Source organism: Episyrphus balteatus, chromosome 3, assembly GCF_945859705.1.
Source record: "Episyrphus balteatus chromosome 3, idEpiBalt1.1, whole genome shotgun sequence".
NCBI lineage: Eukaryota > Metazoa > Arthropoda > Insecta > Diptera > Syrphidae > Episyrphus > Episyrphus balteatus.
This window is the reverse complement of record NC_079136.1, coordinates 8,122,180-8,143,555: the sequence shown is the minus strand read 5'-3', so window position 1 is coordinate 8,143,555 and position 21,376 is coordinate 8,122,180. Positions and strand designations below refer to the sequence as shown.

The 21,376-nt window shown below is 29.0% G+C and overlaps 1 protein-coding gene across 9 annotated transcripts in view; it reads left to right on the top strand.

Annotated features, from left to right (window-relative positions):
- LOC129913874 (uncharacterized) overlaps window positions 1–21,376 on the top strand; it is a 128,023-nt gene that overhangs the window by 88,800 nt on the left and 17,847 nt on the right. For 6 of the 9 annotated variants that reach the window (XM_055992827.1, XM_055992825.1, XM_055992824.1 and 3 more), the window contains 3 exons: window positions 10,165–10,803; window positions 11,089–11,167; window positions 19,449–19,552. In XM_055992827.1, the coding sequence (XP_055848802.1) occupies window positions 10,165–10,803; window positions 11,089–11,167; window positions 19,449–19,552 (822 nt within the window). Of the gene's footprint in view, window positions 1–877; window positions 1,030–10,164; window positions 10,804–11,088; window positions 11,168–19,448; window positions 19,553–21,376 lie in introns of all 9 variants that reach the window. The other 3 variants (XM_055992829.1, XM_055992828.1, XM_055992831.1) reach the window with 2 other exon arrangements.

Below are 21,376 nucleotides of genomic sequence, written 5' to 3'. Positions count from 1 at the left end.
TCGGATTTTCTGCAAAACTGCTTATTGTATTTCAACGAAATTTTTTATACAAAAGCATTTATATACTTTAAATATAAGCCAAAAATAAAATTTTGAAAAAAATAATTTTTGAATTTAAAAAAAAAAATTTTTTTTTTTAAATCAAATTTTCGAAAACGGGACATTGAATTTTTTTGGAATTTTGTTTTTAGATGTTGATTAGTGATTTCTACAAAATGGCATACCAATTTTATTTTAAAACTTTTTTTACAAAAAATTATTTATAAAAAATTATTTTTTTAAAAAACGGCTCTAACGATTTTGAAAATTTTTTTCTAAAAATGCACCTTAATATATCCTATAAAACTGCATACTTTTTTTGTGGGGCGATTTGATTTGAGATATTGTTTTATTTTTTTGAAAAATGATTTTTATTTTTTTATATATATATTTACATTTCCTAAGTTTCTATATAAAATGTCTTAAAAACTTAAGCAACTTGAACTCTAAGAGCAAGTTCGTGCGACCCAGTCGTGCATTTTATTTTAGTCAGATCTACATCGAACATATCCTTATAGCAATTTAGTATCGAGGATTTCTTATGTGGTTGGAGGAAATGAAATGTCTGTCGAATTGAAGAAGTTCTTCCTCGTGAAAAGTTGTTCGGAAAAACGTTAATCGGTCAAACGTTATCTGAGAAGATCACCGAATCCATTTTTTACAGCCCAATTTCAAAACTTCAAGTCCGAATTGAATTTGTCTTAATAACTCTTCACAAAATCATTTTATTCTTCTTTTATGAATACCTATAATGTTCGCTAGTCTGTTTTTCATTTATTTTTCAGTTTTTTAGTAATTTGGTTGTTTTTATAATTTTTCATCACAAAAATAATTTCAGGTGGAATAATGCTGAAAGTAGTAAGAACCTTCAAATTGGCAAATGTCTACGTTCGCCAGTTGTTCTGCTTCGTCAAAAATCATTTGGAACCTTAGCAGAAATTCGTCAAATCTGTCATACAACAACTTCCTCCTCGAAAGTATGTTATCCCGGTAAGGCGAACAAAAAAAAATCTTTTCGAAAAATACCTTCTCTCATCATCATCATTATAATCAGCATGTTTTTTCATTATCATCATTTTTTTGGGGCAATATAAAAAGTCTTTATTAAAAAAAAACAAAAATTTATATAAATTAACCATCATACACACACACACTTGGTGTCTGTTTACATGTACCTACATTTTCATAAACAACTTCAGGTTTTAAAAGCTAACATAATTCGCTCGTAAGGTTCGTTACCGGCTTTTTAGCAAACCCATTTTAAGTATATATTAAGTTCTCTATTATTGCTCATTACAAGGATAGGAAACATTTTTCTCTGCTTTCTATATAAAACCTATTTCTACTTAACTTTACTTGTGTGTGCTCATAGAATTTCACCATTAAATCCGTTACATTATAAACTTTAATTAACGTTAAACCTTTTTCTATTCCTGATAGAACAAGGAATAAGCTTATAGAAGATACTCATTAGATCTGTTCTCGTTGAAGATGATGGGGAGGCTCTTCATTCTTATTCAACTCACTGTTAAAATAGAAATGAATGAAGACATGTTGAAGAGAAGTTTTAAGTATAGTCTCGTTGGTCCTTGTTGTATTTGAGAGGGCTTTTTGTATTTTATTTAAGGTTCATTTTATTGACTTTGAGAACTTTGTGCATTTTAAATTAACTAATGACAATTTATCTCAATTTATTCGGTCAAGATGCTTTCCTTTCTTCTACTAAAGTAAATTTATTTACATTTTTCGTCTGAATAATGATGTTGAACATTTGTACTGTAGATACATTAGGAAATTCTATTGCTTTGACAGTCTTTTAGTTTAGGTACCATTCAATTTCTATAAGTAGGATAAGTTAAATTAACTTATAGTCTCGGAAATAACGTTGCACATACAAAGATACATATATTTAAGGTTATATTATATCCAATGAGAGAGCACATCGAATTTAAGAAAGAACTATTTAGATAATGAGAAAAATATAATGAATTTAAAGTAGGTATTTGTTCCAAACCAAACGGAATTAATAATAATACCTAAACAAGTCTTAGGCCTTTTCCCAACTTAAATGAAAATTTCATCTGTTTATTAAAGTGCATGAAAAACCCATCTGATATTTGAGAAGAAACCATTTGCTAAGTTAAAAAAACTTCGTCAGCATTACAGAAAAATTTTCGGCAGGCTTCTTTTTTCCTCTAAATGGAGGGAGGTCAAAATAATTATTATCGTCCCTGAAAATAGTGCTAACATAAAGTTCCGCCCTATAGCTATCCTTCCATTCCTGTCCAAAGTCTTGGAAACAATAATGTAGAGAAGCAAATTGCTGACTTCGTCCTTGGAAAGGGTCTTCTTACATCAAAGCAATCTGCCAAAGCAATGGTTGAGTAAGTACAACAAACTTAAGTTTCTGAGGTTATTCTTTAAATATTGGAGAGGTACTTACTTCGTACATGAGATTGGTACTTTTCTAACTTAATAATAACTCGTTTTGTGCTCTTCGTTCACTTATGAAAATTTCTGTTATAACCTGTGAATTTTAAGACACAGAAAAATACATTTTTCTTCTTGTTCCTTTAATACGACGCTATCATAATCTCTATGCCGAGGGGATCATAACTCTCCCATGTATCTGCCTCACACTTGTGATCATGTCTCTCAAGTTAGCAGAGCAAGGTCAGCAGAACATATGTTTTGTTATTGGATCTTTTAGTGCTTATTAAGTGCTAATTAAGTGCCCCAAAATTAAATTAAGTGCTCCACTACTTTTGGAGAAAATTAATGTTCTGCTAACTTGATTTAAAGTTAGCAGAGCAATTACCCGAAAATGCCCTAAACTGCTCGTAGAAAAATCGGGTTTGGTATAATATTTAGGTGCTAATTAAGTGCTCTACGAATCCCAAAAAAAATTTCCAAAAAAATTTTTTTTTCCAAAAATAATTTTTTTTCTGTGATTTTCGAAAAAAAATTTTTTTTTTTTTTTTCAAACTCTCTCAAATAATTAAGTGCTTAACTAATATAAGTTAAGTACCCCATTTTCCGAAGAATTTTCCGAGATTTTTCATTAAAAAAAAATATTTTAATTTTTCATACAAATTCGTGTTCTGCTAACTTGAATTTTGATTTTCTCAAAAAATAAATTTTTTTTTGACAAAATTCAAATGGAGTAATTAAGTGCTCGACTAATTTGAATTAAGTACCCCATTTTCCGAAGAATTTTCCGAGATTTTTCATTAAAAAATAAATATTTTAATTTTTCATACAAATTCGTGTTCTGCTAACTTGAATTTTGATTTTTTCAAAAAATTCCACTTTTTTCGACAAAATTCGAATTGAATAATTAAGTGCTCGACTAATTTGAATTAAGTTCCCCATTTTCGGAAGAATTTTCCGAGATTTTCCATTAAAAAAAAATATTTGCATTTTCCATACAAATTCGTGTTCTGCTAACTTGAATTTTGATTTTCTCAAAAAATAAATTTTTTTTGACAAAATTCAAATGGAGTAATTAAGTGCTGGACTAATTTCAATTAAGTACCCCATTTTCAAGAATTTCTTCGGAAATTTCAATAGATATAGAAATTTAGTCCTGCTTATGATCTATCATTGCTCTGTATACTTTATTTCTCTAACTGTTGAAGAAAAAAAGATAAAAATCAAAAACGATGAAAATCGATTAAAAACGGTAAAAAAAATGTTTTTTTAAAACTTGTTTCTTCCGTTATTCAGTCAAATATCAATCAATCCCTCCAATTTTTTTGCACATGTATGCGTATAGCTAAGTCTTACATGCCCTATAAGTTTAAAATTTTTTGAACGCTCAAAAACTACCCAAAAATACCCCTAAAAATCAAGGTGTTTTTCAAAAGTTGCTATTTTATTGATCATAGACTAGAAGGACTATCCCATTCAAATATGTAAATAAGTGGATCAGATATTGACTTATGCTGGATCCATCGTCAGCAAAGAATAATTGATCAAATTTTGGTTGTTTTTTTCAAGCAGGCAATCAACAAACTGTAATAAAAAGCAGAGAACTCACACGCTATCCTGGTATACTATTTCTTCGATGTCTCCAGCTGCACATCCTAATTTAGTAACTGCTCCATTAAACATGTCCATAGTTATCCACTCATATAGGTTTCTGGAACTTCTCATTGCCAAAGGGCTACACATATCAGATCTCGCAGTTTTCCGTCGAATGCTTTTTCAAAATTAATCAATACAATATGCAAATCCTTCAAGAAATCTCGATGTTTTTCCATCCTAAAACTTTAGATTGCAACTTAGGTTGCCTTGCCCGCTACAAACCCAGATTGTCATCAGACAGCCCAAATAGTTTTCTCAATTGACTCCCCAAGACTCGGTTGACGTTTGGCATATAAAAATGTTCGGTAAAGAAAATATTTGCTACCCCTTATTCCAGATGAAAACCTGGACTATAATATCTAAATAACTCTTTTTACGCCTATCATCCCTGTACAATCGTTTCACTATAACATCTTAATGAATGCAAAAACCTAAAAATGTGAATTTGTGACATTTCTTAATTTTGAATGGAATGTAAGATTTTTAGAGAATGGAATTACTTTTGCTTCAATTTATTTATAGGAATTTGTGTTTTGGTTTAATTTTGAGTATTGTCTTATCAAATTCTTGATCAAATATTAAGGGAAAGCCTTTTTTGGGTAACGGAGATGAAATGGAAATTTATGCTTTCTAAGAATGTGAAAGGATTCTTCACTCATGTATTCCTTCATTATTAATTTAGCAACTATTTGAACTGAATAAATTCAAGTGAGACATTAATATTCATTGTTTGTCGACATTTTTAATTAAGATAAACAACATTCATATTTATTCGTTTTTTTTTTATATTTTCGAATTTCATAAACATAAATTGCCAAGAAAAAAAAATCCTTTATAATTCAATAAAAACTATTCAAACTAAGAAATTTTTATAAGGAAGCAAAGGATTTTCAAAAAAAAAAAATAATCACACTGTGATAAAAGAATATGCATTTTTTCCTGATAAATTGAGGATTAAATTTTGCACTGCAAATAGTTGCATAAAGCATCTTCAACAAACTCAAAATTATGTTATATTTTATTAACATGAAGTATTCCATTTTAAATTTTTATGAAGACATCCTTCAAAAGTTGCACATTACACCAAGAACTTGGATGCCTGAACATAATTTTTTTTATTTTCTATTGCAATTTATTTTGCTTTATACAGTTTTGAGAAGATACTCGCTCTTGAGTTTGTGTCGTCAACATCACGTAGGTACCTACCTAATGTATAGATATAATTTAATGCTGCAAATGAACCTGAAGGTCCTTAGTTTCATTTATCAATGCCAAGCAAATTCTCTTGAGTACCAAAAAACAGAAGCATCAGATTTATAACGACTTAAAAAAAAGATGAAAAACATCTACTCACAGCAATGGTTATAATAGTAAGTTTAAAGTCTCTGATTTTTTTTTTTTTTTTTTTTTTGAGAAAATATATAAAGTTTCATTCCAGAGTGGGGTGAGTAGGTATACTGACTGAGTACTTGATTTGAAAATTAAGTTCTGATTTAATGTAACATGACTCAGAAATACACTCCTTTTCATCAGAATAGGTACACAACTTTTCAAATGTTCAGTATTCCTTTTTTCCTTACAGTGCAGGAAAAATAATAATTTTTTGGTGTCAAGTCATTGTTTAAGATGTTAGCAGAATCAGCAAAAAAAATAATTCAAAACGTGTGGTTATTTTTCTTGTTTCTCTATGGCAAAGCATTTCATATCGAAAAACTGAGCTATTTTTTTATTTCATCAGAATAGGTACACATAGAGAATGATGTCATAGTGGTCCATGAAATGAATTTGAATCAAGTTCTTCTTAAAAATGAATTTTAATTATTTTATTTTTTGTATAGTGGCGTTTTTATTCATAAAATAAAATGCACGACTGGGTCGCACGAACTTGCTCTTAGAGTTAAAGTTGCTTAAATTTTTAAGACTTTGTATAGAAATTTGGAAAAAAAAATAAAATTCGTTTTTAAAAAAAAATAAAATAAAATATAAAATTAAATTGCCCTCCAAAACAAGTATGCAGTTTTGATTGATACATTAACATGCATTTTTAGAAAAAAAAATTTCAAAATCGTTAGAGCCGTTTTTAAAAAAAACTAATTTCTTATAAATAATTTTGAAAAAAAGTTTTAAAATAAAATTGGTATGCCATTTTGTAGAAATCACTAATCAACATCTAAAAACAAAATTTCAAAAAAATTCAATGTCCCGTTTTCGAAAATTTGATTTTTCAAACCAAAATTTTCAAGTTTTTTTTTTAAATCCAAAAATTATTTTTTTGGAAATTTTATTTTTGGTTTATATTTTAGTTATATAAATGCTTTTTCACAAAAAGTTTCGTTGAAATCGAATAAGCAGTTTCGGAGATAATCGGATTTGAAAAAAACCGTTCTATGGCAGGTACCGTTAATAATGATTTTCAAAAAAAAAATTTTCATTGAAAGATAGACCTTTGCTTAAAACTAACATTTGAATTTTTTAAACAAAATCGTTGGAGCCGTTTTCGAGATATTTCAATTTTACCTAAATCGGTATATGACAAGTACCGTTATTTTTGGTCCAAAAAAATTAATTCCAAAAACTCCTCTGGAGAGTCGCCAAATAACGCTACATACCAAGTTTGACATTAATCGGTGCATTCGTTTAGGCTGTAGCTCCTTATACAGACAGACAGACAGACAGACGGACTTCCGGGACCCACTTTTTTGGTATTGTCTACCATCGTAATGTCATGGAAAAATGTTATCTCAATTTTTTTTTTTTTGTACGAATGCATAACTTGATATATAGTACCTATATCGCAAGTAAAAATAACGAAACTGTCCAGGAATTGCATTGTTAAATCTCTCTATGCAATCTATCTGAATCTCTTCCCTAAATTGTTGAATGGTGGGTTAGGAAATATTTTTGTCTTAAAATCGACTCTCACAAATTTCATCAGTACGGGCTAGCCATTTTCAACAAGGTTCAGGGTTGTTTTCTATGGTAGATACTCAAGTACTTTCTAAATTTGTACTTCCTCCCAATATTTTACAGAGCATTTTTTGTGGTAGGAGGCGTGGTCCTGTTAAAAAATTCAGAATACTGGTTCACAAATACTAGAGAATTAAGGAAAAGTTTCTTGATAATGCATTTACAAATAATTGTGACCATTCTTCACGTTTAAAATTCAATATTTGTATTATCGTAGAAGATTACTTTCTTCCATGCCTTAACACTTCTTTTTTAACAATGAAGTTGGTCTCAAAATGGTTTCTCCTTTCGCAGAATGTTAAACTGATGGTTTAAGTCACCAAGGACATCAAAATTAAATGTTCGTTGACCCAAAAATAACAGAAATACCACTCAACTTTTCATGTGCTAAAGGATTTCAAAAACCTTAAACAAATGCAATTCTGTTCTTGGTGTAGTAATGGTGTCTTTTCAAAATTCATTCTAATTACCATTCTATTAACTGTCCTAAAATTACAAATAACAACTGTTTTTCACATTTATTCTTGTCGTTAATCCACCAAAACTGGTAACACATGTAAAAATTTACTCGTCTAAGAGTGTTTTTTTGCATTTTTCTTACAACCATTCATTTTTTTACCCCCAGAATGTTTTTATCTGAAGTCTGGATAGAGCATATTCACAATTCGTAATTTTTTTTAACCATACCAGTATTGGTGGATCCTTCTTTGTTTGTTTTATTTCTTAAGGTGTTTTCGCCAAAATTTATCGATTTTAACCCACCCATGCTTTTCAAAATGGTAGTATGATTATTAAATTACACTTAGGAAAGTCCAGTTATTTGTTTTAATGGTAAATTTGCCCGAAATCCACAAAAACATTATAGATAACAAGGGTGTACCTATTCTGATGAAGAAAGAAATAAGTTAATTTTTCCTCAAAAAATACTTTAGCAGAAAAACAATGGGAAAGTTATGGTTCATTTTGAAATAATTTTAGCCGTTGCTTTACCTAACATCTTAAACTACCAAAAAACAATAAAACCTTATTAGGTCACGCACCACTATTGGCGACAAACGATTAATGAAAATTTGAAAAGTTGTGTACCTATTCTGATGAAAAGGAGTGTACGTACACATAAAAAGGCTGGAGGTAGGTAGATACTATTGGTTATACATTAATATTGATTTTCTGACAGTTTATGAATGAAATTTGATTTGAATTGCTCAAAATTATTACTTTTACTTTGAAGCATGTATTAGATTAAAAAAAAAAGTAAAACTAATTTGAACAAAACTCAACGTTTCCACTTTTTATTTTTATTTGTAGGTATGTTCTTTCACAGAGTAAAATATGACCCGCTAAAAACTAACAGATTGCCATATTGTTTTACCGTCCATACATTTCATAAGGAAATCTTATTAAAATCAACGATTAATAATTTTTTTTTAAGGAGATTTCTTATTATTTTTATAGAGAAAATCTTATTAAAATTTGACTGAAAAGTTGATTTTTTTTGCAACTTAGCACTAGAACAAAAATCGCGATCAATATTTTCATGGCAGGTTGGTTCAGGTGGTAAGGTGGGCGACTAATGACTTGAAGTCTCCAGTTCGATTCCCAGCCTGGTCATCGTTTTTTTTATTTTTTTGCAGATTTTAAAACAATAAGGAAAACCCGATTGTTTTAATAAGGTTTCCTTCTTGGATGAAAACCATAGAGAAATCTTATTGTTTTTGTTCTATTTTATGTGGTCTATTTTTCTCTGTGTTGTAAAAAAAATTAAGTTAGAAACTCGGATAAATTATTTCTCTGAATCTTTTTAAAAACTAAAATTTATTAAGGTCTGATATATGATTTTTTAATCAACCTTTTTTACTTTGATGCGTGGAAGACCTGGAAAACACTGTTCCACATGTCGTGAGTTCAATGTAGTTGCTCTTGAGTCCAGAGCAAGCATTTTTATCTGACACTTTTTTGTCTTCAGTACCATTCAAGTCACCACTATTTTGAGGTGGCGCTCAGTGTATTTATTTCATACAAATTCTGCTTTTTCAAGTTACCACCAGAGTTCCTAAGATCGTTTCTCTTCATGATAGTACTATAGAAATATATTAACAATGATGCCGACGGCTCTACATGTACAACACCAAAACACGATCTTCCACTGGGATAATTTTTTTGTTGGCCTCCCTCAGCCTTTTTTTCTACTGGTAGTCCCGGTCTCAGGATATATTTTTTTTATTTCTTGTGTTGTAAAATTCAGAGGTGACAAACACAAAATATTGGATTTGTGTTCCGAACTGATCTTTCCCATTTTTTTCACTCAATCGCTTCGGTTCGTATTGGACTGTTATCACGAGCCCAACGGACCTGGTAATAACATTAACATTTATGCAAATTTGAACGATATTTTGCTACCTTGTTCCTGAATTCCAAAAACTAATTCCGAAAAGGGTAATAAAATATTTTGATTTATCTCTTTCCACAAAGTTTAACAAAAAAGATGTCGCTTAAACCACTATGAGTTATGACCTTATGTGAAAAGTTCCAAAGAGGTCTTTAGACCTTTTTGTAACTTAAAAATAAAGTTTAAATATAAAGTCCCTGACAAAGATGAGGGACAATATTCGCCGCTAAGTTATCAAAGCTTGCTGTTTGGAACGAAATTCGGTGAAACGTGTTTTGAGCTTACATTCAATTTTCCATAAGTTCCTCATAGTTGTCGATCATATTTTACTGCACAAACCCTGTGCCTGTTGTCTTTGCGTTTGTCAAAATTACTTTTGAAAATGCAATGAACTCTAAAATTTACAAAGTTTAGGTGCTAAGAACAAAAGGTTATTTATCTTTGATTGAAGGTACCTACATTATATTTCCTCTGAACTACATAACATCATCAGAAGTTAAAACCTTTTTAACTGAACCAAACACATCCCAAATAAACTTCATATTTTACCCTTTTTGTTTTAAGCTTTTTGCGGTAGGAGGTTTCAAAATTGTATTTATTTTGTTTTTTTTTTTATATTTTTTGTTACTTTTTTTTATTTTAATTTAATTTTTATTTTTTCATTTTTATTTGAATCCATCTAGACCATGTGTTGCCAGATTTATTATCAAAAAGTTGTTGTGAAAAATCATCATTGGCGTCAAATAGTCGCCATTCTCAACCAACATTTCTCACACAAGATGGACATGATTTTCAATTGCCAACTATACGTCCGCAACGAAGTAAACGTCATTTAGATTTTACATCAAAGAAAAAATCTACAAAAGATTGCAGCAAACAATCGGCGGCATATGATTTCTATACGGAAACTTCACCCTTATTTAATAAAATTCCTGGCCAATTGAACCATCATCATCACCCTTCCACATGTCAGTTTGAAATGGATTTTCTAGTTCCCCATCCATTGGATCATCATCATCATCAACAACAGCAGCAGCAGCAACATCTTACCAAACAAAGCCGAATGAAGAACGATACGAACAAATTTTTTGTATCACGTTATCCTCAAGAAAATCATTTGGCAATGAATCAAGAATTGCAAGAAGACGATAAGATGCAACCATCACAACAACAAAGAGTCTTGCAACGAGGAAGTACATCAAAGGGTGGCTCCTCAAATCAACAGCCACAGACACCTCATCCCAATAAAATGTCGAAGAAGCAACTGAAAATCGCCCAAGCACAATTGGACAAACTGACACAAATCAATACCCACTTACATGGTATGTTCATGATTGGTAGATTGGTAGTTGAAAAAGGGTATTTTTTAGCCATTAACAAGAGTAGGAATACACACACACCAAAACAAACCCAACACAATTTAACATCTAATAAACCCTATAAATTAATAAAACCCCTCCGTAGTTAGTTGCTCGAATTCCGTCCTGTAATAATATTTTGTAAAATACAAGAAATATCCTTGTGAACCACATAAGGACATTTGAATCCTTTGCAAAAAAATTTTTAATTTTATTTTCAAAATGTATATATTTTATATCCTTTGGCAGCTCTCTTCTCGGCCGTCGAACATGGTCATTTGGATAAAGCTCGAACCATATTGGAATCCACGGATGTCGATGTAAATAGGTAAATAGCCATTTCATTTTATTCTTTTTATATTTTTTTTGCAATAAACCAAATTTTAATCACGTACCTGGAATTATGTTTAAGTATTCTAAAACCCCGCCGCCGTGGGAAGGATTTGACTAAAGTACTTTCTGCTTAACTACTAGAGGGCTTTTTCCACCGTGTAACATTTTTTATGACTGTAATAAATCATCTGCAGGGTGAAGCTATTAAAGAGGAAATTAGAAAAAATTAAAAAAATACCTTGTGCTCTTATTGCCTCACGTTTTTTTAAAGGAACTCTAGAGCTTTTATTTACATACCAATTTGAAAAAAAAAAAATAAAAAAAAAAATGAAAATAAAGATAGAATTTTATGCCAAGTTTGTTGGGTTCAAAACAATTTATTTATAACTTTTTTTATAGCCATAACAGTCAAACCTCTTGCGTTAGATCGATGAGATATTATATTTTTTTTTTTTAATTTTTTTTAGAAAAAAAGTTTTTATGTTTAAAAATATCGATTTGACCTGAATGTGAATTTTTTATGAGAGTTCATAAAGTCACTCATTTGATTATTGATATCTTGGATAAAGTCATTTTGAATTTTCCTAAAAAAAAAAAAAACTGATCCATATTCTGATTATATGATTGCGAATTGAATTTGCAATAGAAAATGCATGGGGAACAAAAAATTGGGGCCTTATTTATGACAGTACTACCAAGTTTACAACTGTAATTTTTAAATTCTTTTTTTTTTTAACTTCTTCGAACTAATGTATTTCAATAATCTAGTTTTCTGATTAATCATTTTCCGCTGTTAAGCAGCTGATGGTCCAAAATTTTAAGAATCCTAATAAAGTTTTCTCGCTATGTTCCGATCGACTAATAAGTACCCCTTGGCGTAGAGGTTAGTGGAATAGACTGTCACATTAGAGGTTGTGAGCTCAAATCTAGCCTTCATCGCCTCTTGCGAAGAGTTGATAAACCCTCCAAGAGTAACAGTTTCATGAATTAGTGCAAAATAATAAGCAGAAAACCAGACTTATAGATGTTTCTATTCAGAAAAGGTTTCGCAATGACAATTGCTTTAATTTACGTTAGTAAAACCAGCATCTCTGTTTTTACTTGCTCAATAGGGCAAGTATTGGTTTCGTGTCGAAAAAAAAATTTGAGGTTTTAATCAAAACATACATACATTACGATTATGGAGAATTCCAAAAAAGTGGTTCTCGCAATTCCGTCCGTGCGTCTGTGCGTCTGAACGTCCATCTGTACACATTTCCACAGCCTAAACGCGTGGATGGATTTTCTTCAAATTTGGTACAGATTATTTTTATGGAATTCTAAAAGTTGGTTTTGTTTGGTTTTTTATACATATATCGCTTAGAAAGTGTACCTCCCATACAAATTTTTCAATTTAACCAAATAACTCGAAAACTTTGCAGACATAAAAGTTATTGCAATAAAACTGCTTTTTTATTTTTTCCAAAAAAAGTCAAATAAAAGAAAAAATTTTTTTTTTCATAATTGAAAAAAATTGCCCCAAATGTCGGCTCTTCCCCAACCTCAACAAAATTTCTTAAAAAGTTATATATAGAGGCAGCTCGCAAAATCTACAAGTAAACTAACATAAAAGTGCTTTGAACTGCAAGAGCAAGTACGTGCGACCCCAGTCGTGCATTTTATTTTTTTTTTAAGATGATAATGTACTTCATATGTATAAAAGATTTGTTTAATTTTCTAATCTCTGTTTATCTGCTACTAACTTATTTCTACTAAAATTGTTATTCATTCATAAGGTTCCCAATCTTTAGTTTCACACTAGAAATTAAAACTCCACACTTTGTTTCCCAGTTTTGTTTGATCCTTTAACTAAGTTCGATTTGTAGTTTATGTTAAACCACGGTATTCTGCCGTCTTAAAACCGCTTAGCAGATTAATGGTCATTCACTGCATAAGAATTTCAATTTATGTAACCAGAGCCAATTATTTCAGTTCCTATTTTGCATGACCAATAACATATTTATGCCAAATTTAATTAATGTGCAATGATACTGATAATGATAACATACGAATACATAAAACAAACATAATTTTCGCTTTGGTTGTCGGTTCGTCTTAATATTAGTTTCTTAAAGTTTTTTATTAAAAATCAATTGAAATTCATGTATCGCAAATTAAGAAAAAATTATATTTGACTGGACTTAATATACAAAATATACACAAGGCCATAAGGATGAAATTTAATTTTTTTTTGTTTGTCCTTATTAGTTTATATTCAATCATTACTTCAACCTAAGTCTACTTAAAAATTCCAAGGCTTACAAATTATTACCTTTTTTCTAACTTTTAAAATGTTGCTTTCAACCAAAAAATTAGAGAAGAAAAGTGCTCATTTTTGAAAATTTACATTTCGGTGGGTTCTTAAAAAAAAATTAAAAGATTCATGATATCAAAGGCCTTTACCTCTACTTTACCTTCCTTATTGGTACAGATTTTCAACGTAGCGGACCCATAAACCAAATGAAAATTGATTTAGGAAAAAAATTAAAATCCGAAATTTTTTTAATTTTTTTCCTTTGATTTTAGGTTAGAATTTTAGTCCAAAATATTAAAAAAAAAAATTTAAACCAAGTTTATTCGATAGGAAATTTAATTTTCGGTAAAAAGTTTCGTTAGAGCATTCTAAAGTTAGGCTTGGTTTTCAAGTTAAAGCCTGGTACGCTGTTCGCGCTTAATTTTAGCCGAGATAAAAATTCCCATACAAGTTATCGATATTGTATGGGATCCATTTTAGCTGAGATAAAATTTTTCGATAATTTGTATTGGAGCTAAAATTTAGCGCGAGCAGCGTAACAAGCTTAAATACAAAAAAATAAAAACCGACCAGTGTGGCCGTTTTTTCAGAAATACACCAATTCCAATTCGTTCACACTCTTCTTATCCGAAAATGTTAGATTTCTGAAAAAGTTGTGAGTTTAGCAAAGTTTGAATGCAGTATATTGAAGAGGGGTTTATTCTGAGTTTAAATCTCAGCTTTTATAATATTTTGTCTTATGGAGCGTCCGCGTAAGTTTCAATATCTCGATTCAAACCCATTTCCAATGTTCACTATTCGCAAAATGTCATAAGATATTTCTTTTAAATCAACAGGACTTATGTAATTGAGAAAATTCTCATTAAGAGCTTTTCATTAATTAATTTGTTCAAAAGCGAATGAAAAAATTCATTTATTATAGCCTTTAAAAATTTATAATGTAGAATGATTGAAATGAATAAGTAAGTATCTACATACTGACCTTGATATTTAGTATTTTTTTTACATTGAAAAAAAGTGGAATTACATGAAATTATTGGAATTTTAAGTTATTAAAAATATATAACTAATTTTTAACCTAAATTTAATTTATGTATTTTCAAGGTTTGAATTTTACAAAAAAAAAAATCTTAAAATTCATTAAAGTTCAAAACAAAAACTGATCAAATTAAGAGTTTATATTTATTTTATAATTTAAATTAATCCAGTTTATTTTGATTGGGTACTATTAAAAATGGCAAAAAATGTTTCTCGTGAAAAATTATCTCTCGGATAGTAAAATTAATCGGTGTTTTTACAACCTTTTAAAATGTATAAAATAAGCATTGGTGTTGTTTTCTTAGTATTTTATGAATTTAAATTCGATAATTTGCCATGAACTCTTTTGATTTTTGAAAATATTGATTTCGAAATTTTCTTATTTAAATATTCCTGACAAATGGTAGAATTGTCAATTTTCATACTAATTTTAAAAAAATTTCCATTAAATTAATTTGTTCGAGGTTTTATCAGGCTTTTGGGAGTTCAAATGACAAAATTAGTGTCATTGTAATAAAAGAATTTATAATTGAAGAGTTAACATTTTTCATGAGAAATCATTGCAATATTTATGTATCAATTGGAAAATTGGAATATATATTTTTTGTCATTAAATGAATACATTTTGCGTCACAACTTGATTGTCAATTTTCAAAATAAATACCTGTTCACTCAAAACTCATCTCAAACATATAACATGTGAGTTAAACCCTTGACATGAATGCTTACGACATGGGAAAAAATTGCATTTTAATTTTATTATAGATATTAATTCTGTTTTTGTTTGTGTCCAATGTTTTTTACGCAAAGATAAACGAAAAAACAACGTTGTAAATATAATTAAGGAATCACACCAATTTGAACACAATATTTTCTGATAAAACCATTCAGTTATCTATTAAATAAAAACAAAAAAAAAAGACTTATGTGTAGGTGCATCAGAGCGAAATTGAATTGCATTTATTTTGTTTTTTTTTTTTTTTTCTTTATTCTCCTGAATTCAGGTGAGTACGTCCTACATCCTTTTGAATTCATTTTTTTTTGTTTTTACGTTGTGAATGGCATATTCATCTCCCATTTATATAAAACAACAAAAAACGAAAATATAAATTAAATACGCCATGCATCATAAAAGTAATTAAAAGGGTTTAAAACATTAATTCTCGGTGTAGTGTTGTATAGTGCATGGTAATGTCGTGTGTCTCCATAATAATTATAATGAACATGAGACCAAGAGAGCTTCTATAATGTTCATTTTATAGTCCTTCATAAATAGTATTGACATATTTTCATTATTTTTGTTGACTTAATTTGTAGTGATTGCACAAGAAATGAATTTTCTCAATTCATCAGAAAAAAAAAAGGTTCTCTTCCGTATTTATTAATTCAGGACGACACAAAAAAAAAGGATAAACCCAAGAGGGTTTATAAAAAAATTGGCACTTAAATTACCTAAATTAAACCCAATGCCGAATATTATCCAATTTTTAAATGTCACTGCCGATTTGTAGGGCTAATAAATCCCTAACCAGAAAAAAAGCTGAAAAAAGGTAGATAAATGTCCTTCAAGTTGTAAAATATTTTAAAAGATTGACTTCCTTAGCCGGATGTTGATATGAAAACCAAAAACACAAAAAGAAAAAAAAAATATAAACAAGAAAAGGTTATATCAATATTTTTATGATTTTTCTTAAAGGACTTTGAGTATCATTCCTTTTATTTTATTTTTTACATGTGTTTTTGGGCATAAATCCTTTTCGTAAACGAACCAAGGTTACCAACAATGTCAAATGATTGATATCTTGCCTTATGAATTTAAAATTAAGATTTTTTTGATAAACTTCGATGTTCGTGTACGGGGTTAAGCCTTTTTTTAAATGTGATGGTGGAATGAAAAAATAAAGATGTTAATCAGAATGAAGGCAACAGAGCGATGATGACAAATTATACTTTACGTACTTTTTGTTTGTTATCCTTGTTTTATTTTTTTTTTTTCTGGAGAGTGATGAAGCTGAGTGATGTTAATAAGGGATAAGAATGTACTGTTGAAGTGAGTTAGATAAAGGAGATTAATAAACATTTTTATCTAGCATTAGTACTCTTATTATAGAGGAAAAATGACAATTCAGATTGAGACCAAATTTTTTGTTTAGTTGAACCAGGAAAAGAAATTGTTGTTCGAACATGGTTTTAGAGATGAGAAATCAGACCGAAACCAAAATTAACGCTTAAGTCTAAATATGTTTTACATATTCAAAAAAAGCTTTATATACAAAATTCCTTTGCTTCTTAACCTTACGTGATAAAGTCTGCTCTATTCGCCACTTTCGATATTTTTTTCTATTGCATACAAATTTTGTTAAATCTTATACTAAAAATTAAGGACGGACCTTAAATTCTACATTAGAATCCTTTCTTACAATCGCAAGGTAATTTTATTCGCAAATTTTATGCAATTTGTCTAATCAAGGCCTAGAAGGAATATTTACCAAGCGAGAGTTACTGAGAGACGGGTTTTCCATTCCCACATTATTACTGCCAAGATTTTATAATTGGTAATTGTTTGGTTTTGAAATATTATCTTGGTTTTTGTTTCTTTCGAATCAGCATAGTTATATTTTTTTTTTTTTTTTTTTGAAATTTAAATGATTTCTAAAGGTCAATTACTTTGTATATTTATACAGTTTTTTTTTTCATATGGGTTTGTTGCAATTTTTTGACCAATTAAATATTTTTTCCTGGTAAAACTTTATTCACCTCTGCTATAAGAAGAATAAATCTGTCACTTGAACTTTAAAATGAAATCTGTTTTCTTCAACTCTTTTATATTTTATTTCACGAGGAAAAATTCTATATTCTAGATAGCATTTTATCTATAAAAAATAAGACAGCACGCACTGGCTTGACGATTCTACATTTTGAAGTGAAAACTTCTTTAGTATCGTAGTGATTTGAAACAAGATGAAACGAAAAAGCGACAGAAAAAATCAATTGATAATAACTTTTTAGTTTTAACAGATAGATCAATGAAATTATACGGTAGATAGGTAATTAAATAAACTACAATTTTCTAAAATTTTAATTAATTTCATATTCAAAATCCTGAGATAACGGTAAAAAGATGTTTTTTTTTTCTAAACACGTCATATCTTTTGATTTAGAGCATATAACAATTGCATTTAACTTAAATTCGCATGCTGATAATATTACCTTTCATTTGATATATCACACATAACGGTACGTGATCTACATGTTACACCATCTTAAATTGAAAAACTTGTAAAATACCTCAAAACACCTGTGAAGATCAGCCACCAATGTACCGTACCGTACCGTCAGTTTGAAATTTCGACATGGTTGGCTTTAAAAAATTCTTATTTTTTTTTTGTAGGAATAGTAGAAATATGATTGAAGAGTCATATAAAAGGTGACGCTTTCAGATGCTATATGATTAATTCTTTGCCGCCGGGTGCAAAGGGGTTAAGTCATAAATAATAGTTTGCCAGAAAATGCAAAAGTTGAGCTAAACGATGAATTTTAGAGCATTGATCCTCTTATTTTTATAGGAAAGAGTTGTTCTTAATTTATGTTTTAGTTACCAAGTAAAAGAAAAAAATGAGGGTATTCTCATTTCATCGAAACCAGAAAAGTGCAATTTTGTGACTTAACGCCTTTGTACCCAGCGGCAAAGAATTATAGATTGTCATTTAAAAAAATATATTTAATGGAAAAAAAGATTGTTTTTTTTTGCTTTTTCGGTGAAAAGTGATTGGGTTCAAAAAATTCTAGCTCTTTTTGTAGATGCTGTATAGACATGGTCGATATAAATATTTTGAGCTGAAACAATAAGCTTTCAGATGATATAAAATTTATTATAGGTTGTTAAATATAAAATATGGATTTAAAGGTGATGGAATAAAAAAAGACAGATTTTTTTTGATTTTTGTTTTGCAAGAAAAATGATTTTTTAAGGTTTCACTTCTACCACGTGTAAATTGCACACATGATTTTTTTTTTAAACTTACAGGGCTCAATAAAGCTTGATTTCGATCCGTCGACAACCGATGCTTTATAAGATTAGGGGTCTTTGTCGCTTTGACTGTTTTTTGGACATATTTAAACATGATTAACACTTAAGGGCCAGTTTCTGAAATTAAATATTTTTAAGTTCTACTTTTTCCTTTTCATAAACTACTACACAAGTGCTTTGTTGGTTGAACTAAAATGTTTTTGTTTTGTTACAGCAGGTCTTTTTGAAAAAAGAAAACATATTTGAATGAATACACGAAAAGGTGTAAGCTTTATCATGTATGCTTTATTTTTTTACCCTCTATTTTTTATGGAGAAACTTTAGAAGCTGAAACGTTCATTGCTTATAGGTGTCCAAGGCAGTTAATGCTTTTTTATCAATCCCACGTCATTAAACAACTTGTTGAATCTTTTTTCCATCTGTTTTGCCACCTATTGACGCAACCGGACTCTAAACCGTATTTACACATATGTCATTCTTGTCAAATGTAGCAATAGTGCTTAAATCCGAGAAATAGCCGGTCCTTCTATCACGTCGATTCCACCAGTAAATCTTACATTATTTGTATTTTGGAATTCGCGTATTGGTTGTGTTAGTCGTTGGCCTGATTGTTTCAGAATCTCTGTTTCATTCAAATATTTCCAATCTTGATGAATTAGTGAGCATTCCCCGGTGTCATCCTTATATTCGTATCCGTTTGATGTGATTTCCAAAAGCGGGCATGAGCAGCTGGTTGCCTACTATGGTTTTACACTGCTACTTCGTAAAACGACAGGAGAGTCTATAACATAGTTTGTTTTCGTCGCTGCTGAGTTTTTTTTTTTTTTCAAAAATTATGGATACAAAATTAAAATTAAGTCTAAATATGTATAAGTTCAATCTAGAAATTAAAATCATTTTTCTTTCTCCTTCTAGTATAAATGCAGACGGTTTATCTCCTTTGGATGTTGCTGTATTGAGCAATAACAGATCAATGACGAAAATGCTCCTGCAGCATGGTGCTATTGAAGGATCACAGTGTAAGTAAATTTTTTTCAAAAAATAAATATAAACTAACTCACCAAAACTACAAATTTAAAGTCACATTAGTAGTGGAGTAACTAAAGCTCAAAAATTGGCAATATTAGGGAACCCGGCCGAACAGCTTAGATTTTGATGATCTTTTTTTTCAAACGTTGGTAATTAAAAATACTTTAAAGTCTATAGATTAAAAATTGCCGGTGTTGCCGTTTTGATTTTTTAAATTTTATTGAAGATTTTTGTGAACAAACAAATTTTTTTTTCCAAAATTTTTCTTAAATTTCATAAATTAATTGATGCCAAAATATTGTCTAAGAAATTCAAGGAAAAAAAATATATGGGAGTGAGGGACAATCTTCCATAGTTCAAGCGATAGATGCAATTTTCTTATTAATTGACTTCAAACACAAAAAAAAATATTTGAACACAACGGCAACACCTACAATATTCAAATATACATTTTTTAAAAGCTAGAAGCTTAGTCATATATGTAAAATTAAAATTAAGTTAATTGAATGAACGGCTTTTGAAAGAATGGTAATTGAACTCAGATTTTTGAAAAAAAAAATTATTGAAAAAATTTTAACACATCGTTTTTTAAATTTGGTCGTAATATAAAATGCATTTATTTTTTTATTTTTTTTGGCCGCATTTATTATGATTTCAAATTATAAAAGGAAATTCCAATATCTATTACGGTTTATGAAAAAAACTAAAAAGTATTTCATTTTCGAAGAACTTTTTTAATAAAAGTTTTGAAAAAAAATGTAACTTATTTTTTTTTTTTTAAGTTCAACATCTAAATATAAAATTATTTTTTAATCATTTAATAACCCTTACTGTTGAAAGTTAAATAGCAAAAATTTAAAGTTCCTATTTACCACAGTCTTTGAGAAAATTAATTATTTCAATGCAAAAATTCAGTTTTAATAAAAAAAAAGTATTGAAATTGAAGTAATTTTTCATATTTTTTTCAAAAGTGTGATATATTTTACATTTTTTGCTTTGAAATTCAACTGATAATATTTATGGCCAAAAATTTTTTTTAAATAAATTCATATTTTATTAGAAAAAGTTTGGAAAAAAGTCATTTTAAATTTTTATAATAACATTTTTTTTTTTAATTCTGAGTTTGAGGACCATTTTTTCAAAAAGTCTTGATTAAATTTAGTGGATTTAAATTTAAGAGAAAAGAATGAGCTTCTGGCTTTTTAAAAATTCATTTTAAAATATTGTAGGTGTTGCCGTTGTGTTCAAAATATTTTTTTTTGTGTTTGAGGTCAGAATGTTAGAAAATTGCATTTATCGCTTAAACGATGGAAGATTGTCCCTTACTGCCTTCTATATATTTGCCTTAAATTACCTAGAGAATCTTTTGATATCATTTGTTTTATGAAATTTAATAAAAAAAATGGTTTTGTTAAAAAAAAATTTAATTTTAATTTTAAAAAACAATACGGCAACACCGGCAATTTTTAAACTATAGACTTTAAAGTATTTTCAATTACCTACGTTTGAAAAAAAAAATCGTCAAAATCAGAGCTGTTCGGCCGGGTTCCCTAATAATTTGCTTTAGTTACTCTACTATAGAAATAGTTTCTATTATCCTGACCAAAATCGTCAAAACCGTTAATACCTTTAGAAAACATTATCATATTAAATCATCAAATAAACAACTTGACAAAAAAAAAACATTACAATTTTACTTCTGTTCTTCATGTAAAATTGTATCAACAACAAAGTAATAACACCATTCTTTCAAGTGTGCAAATCTGGAATTACTGTCAACATTAGCCATATATACACAAATTTTTATAAGTATA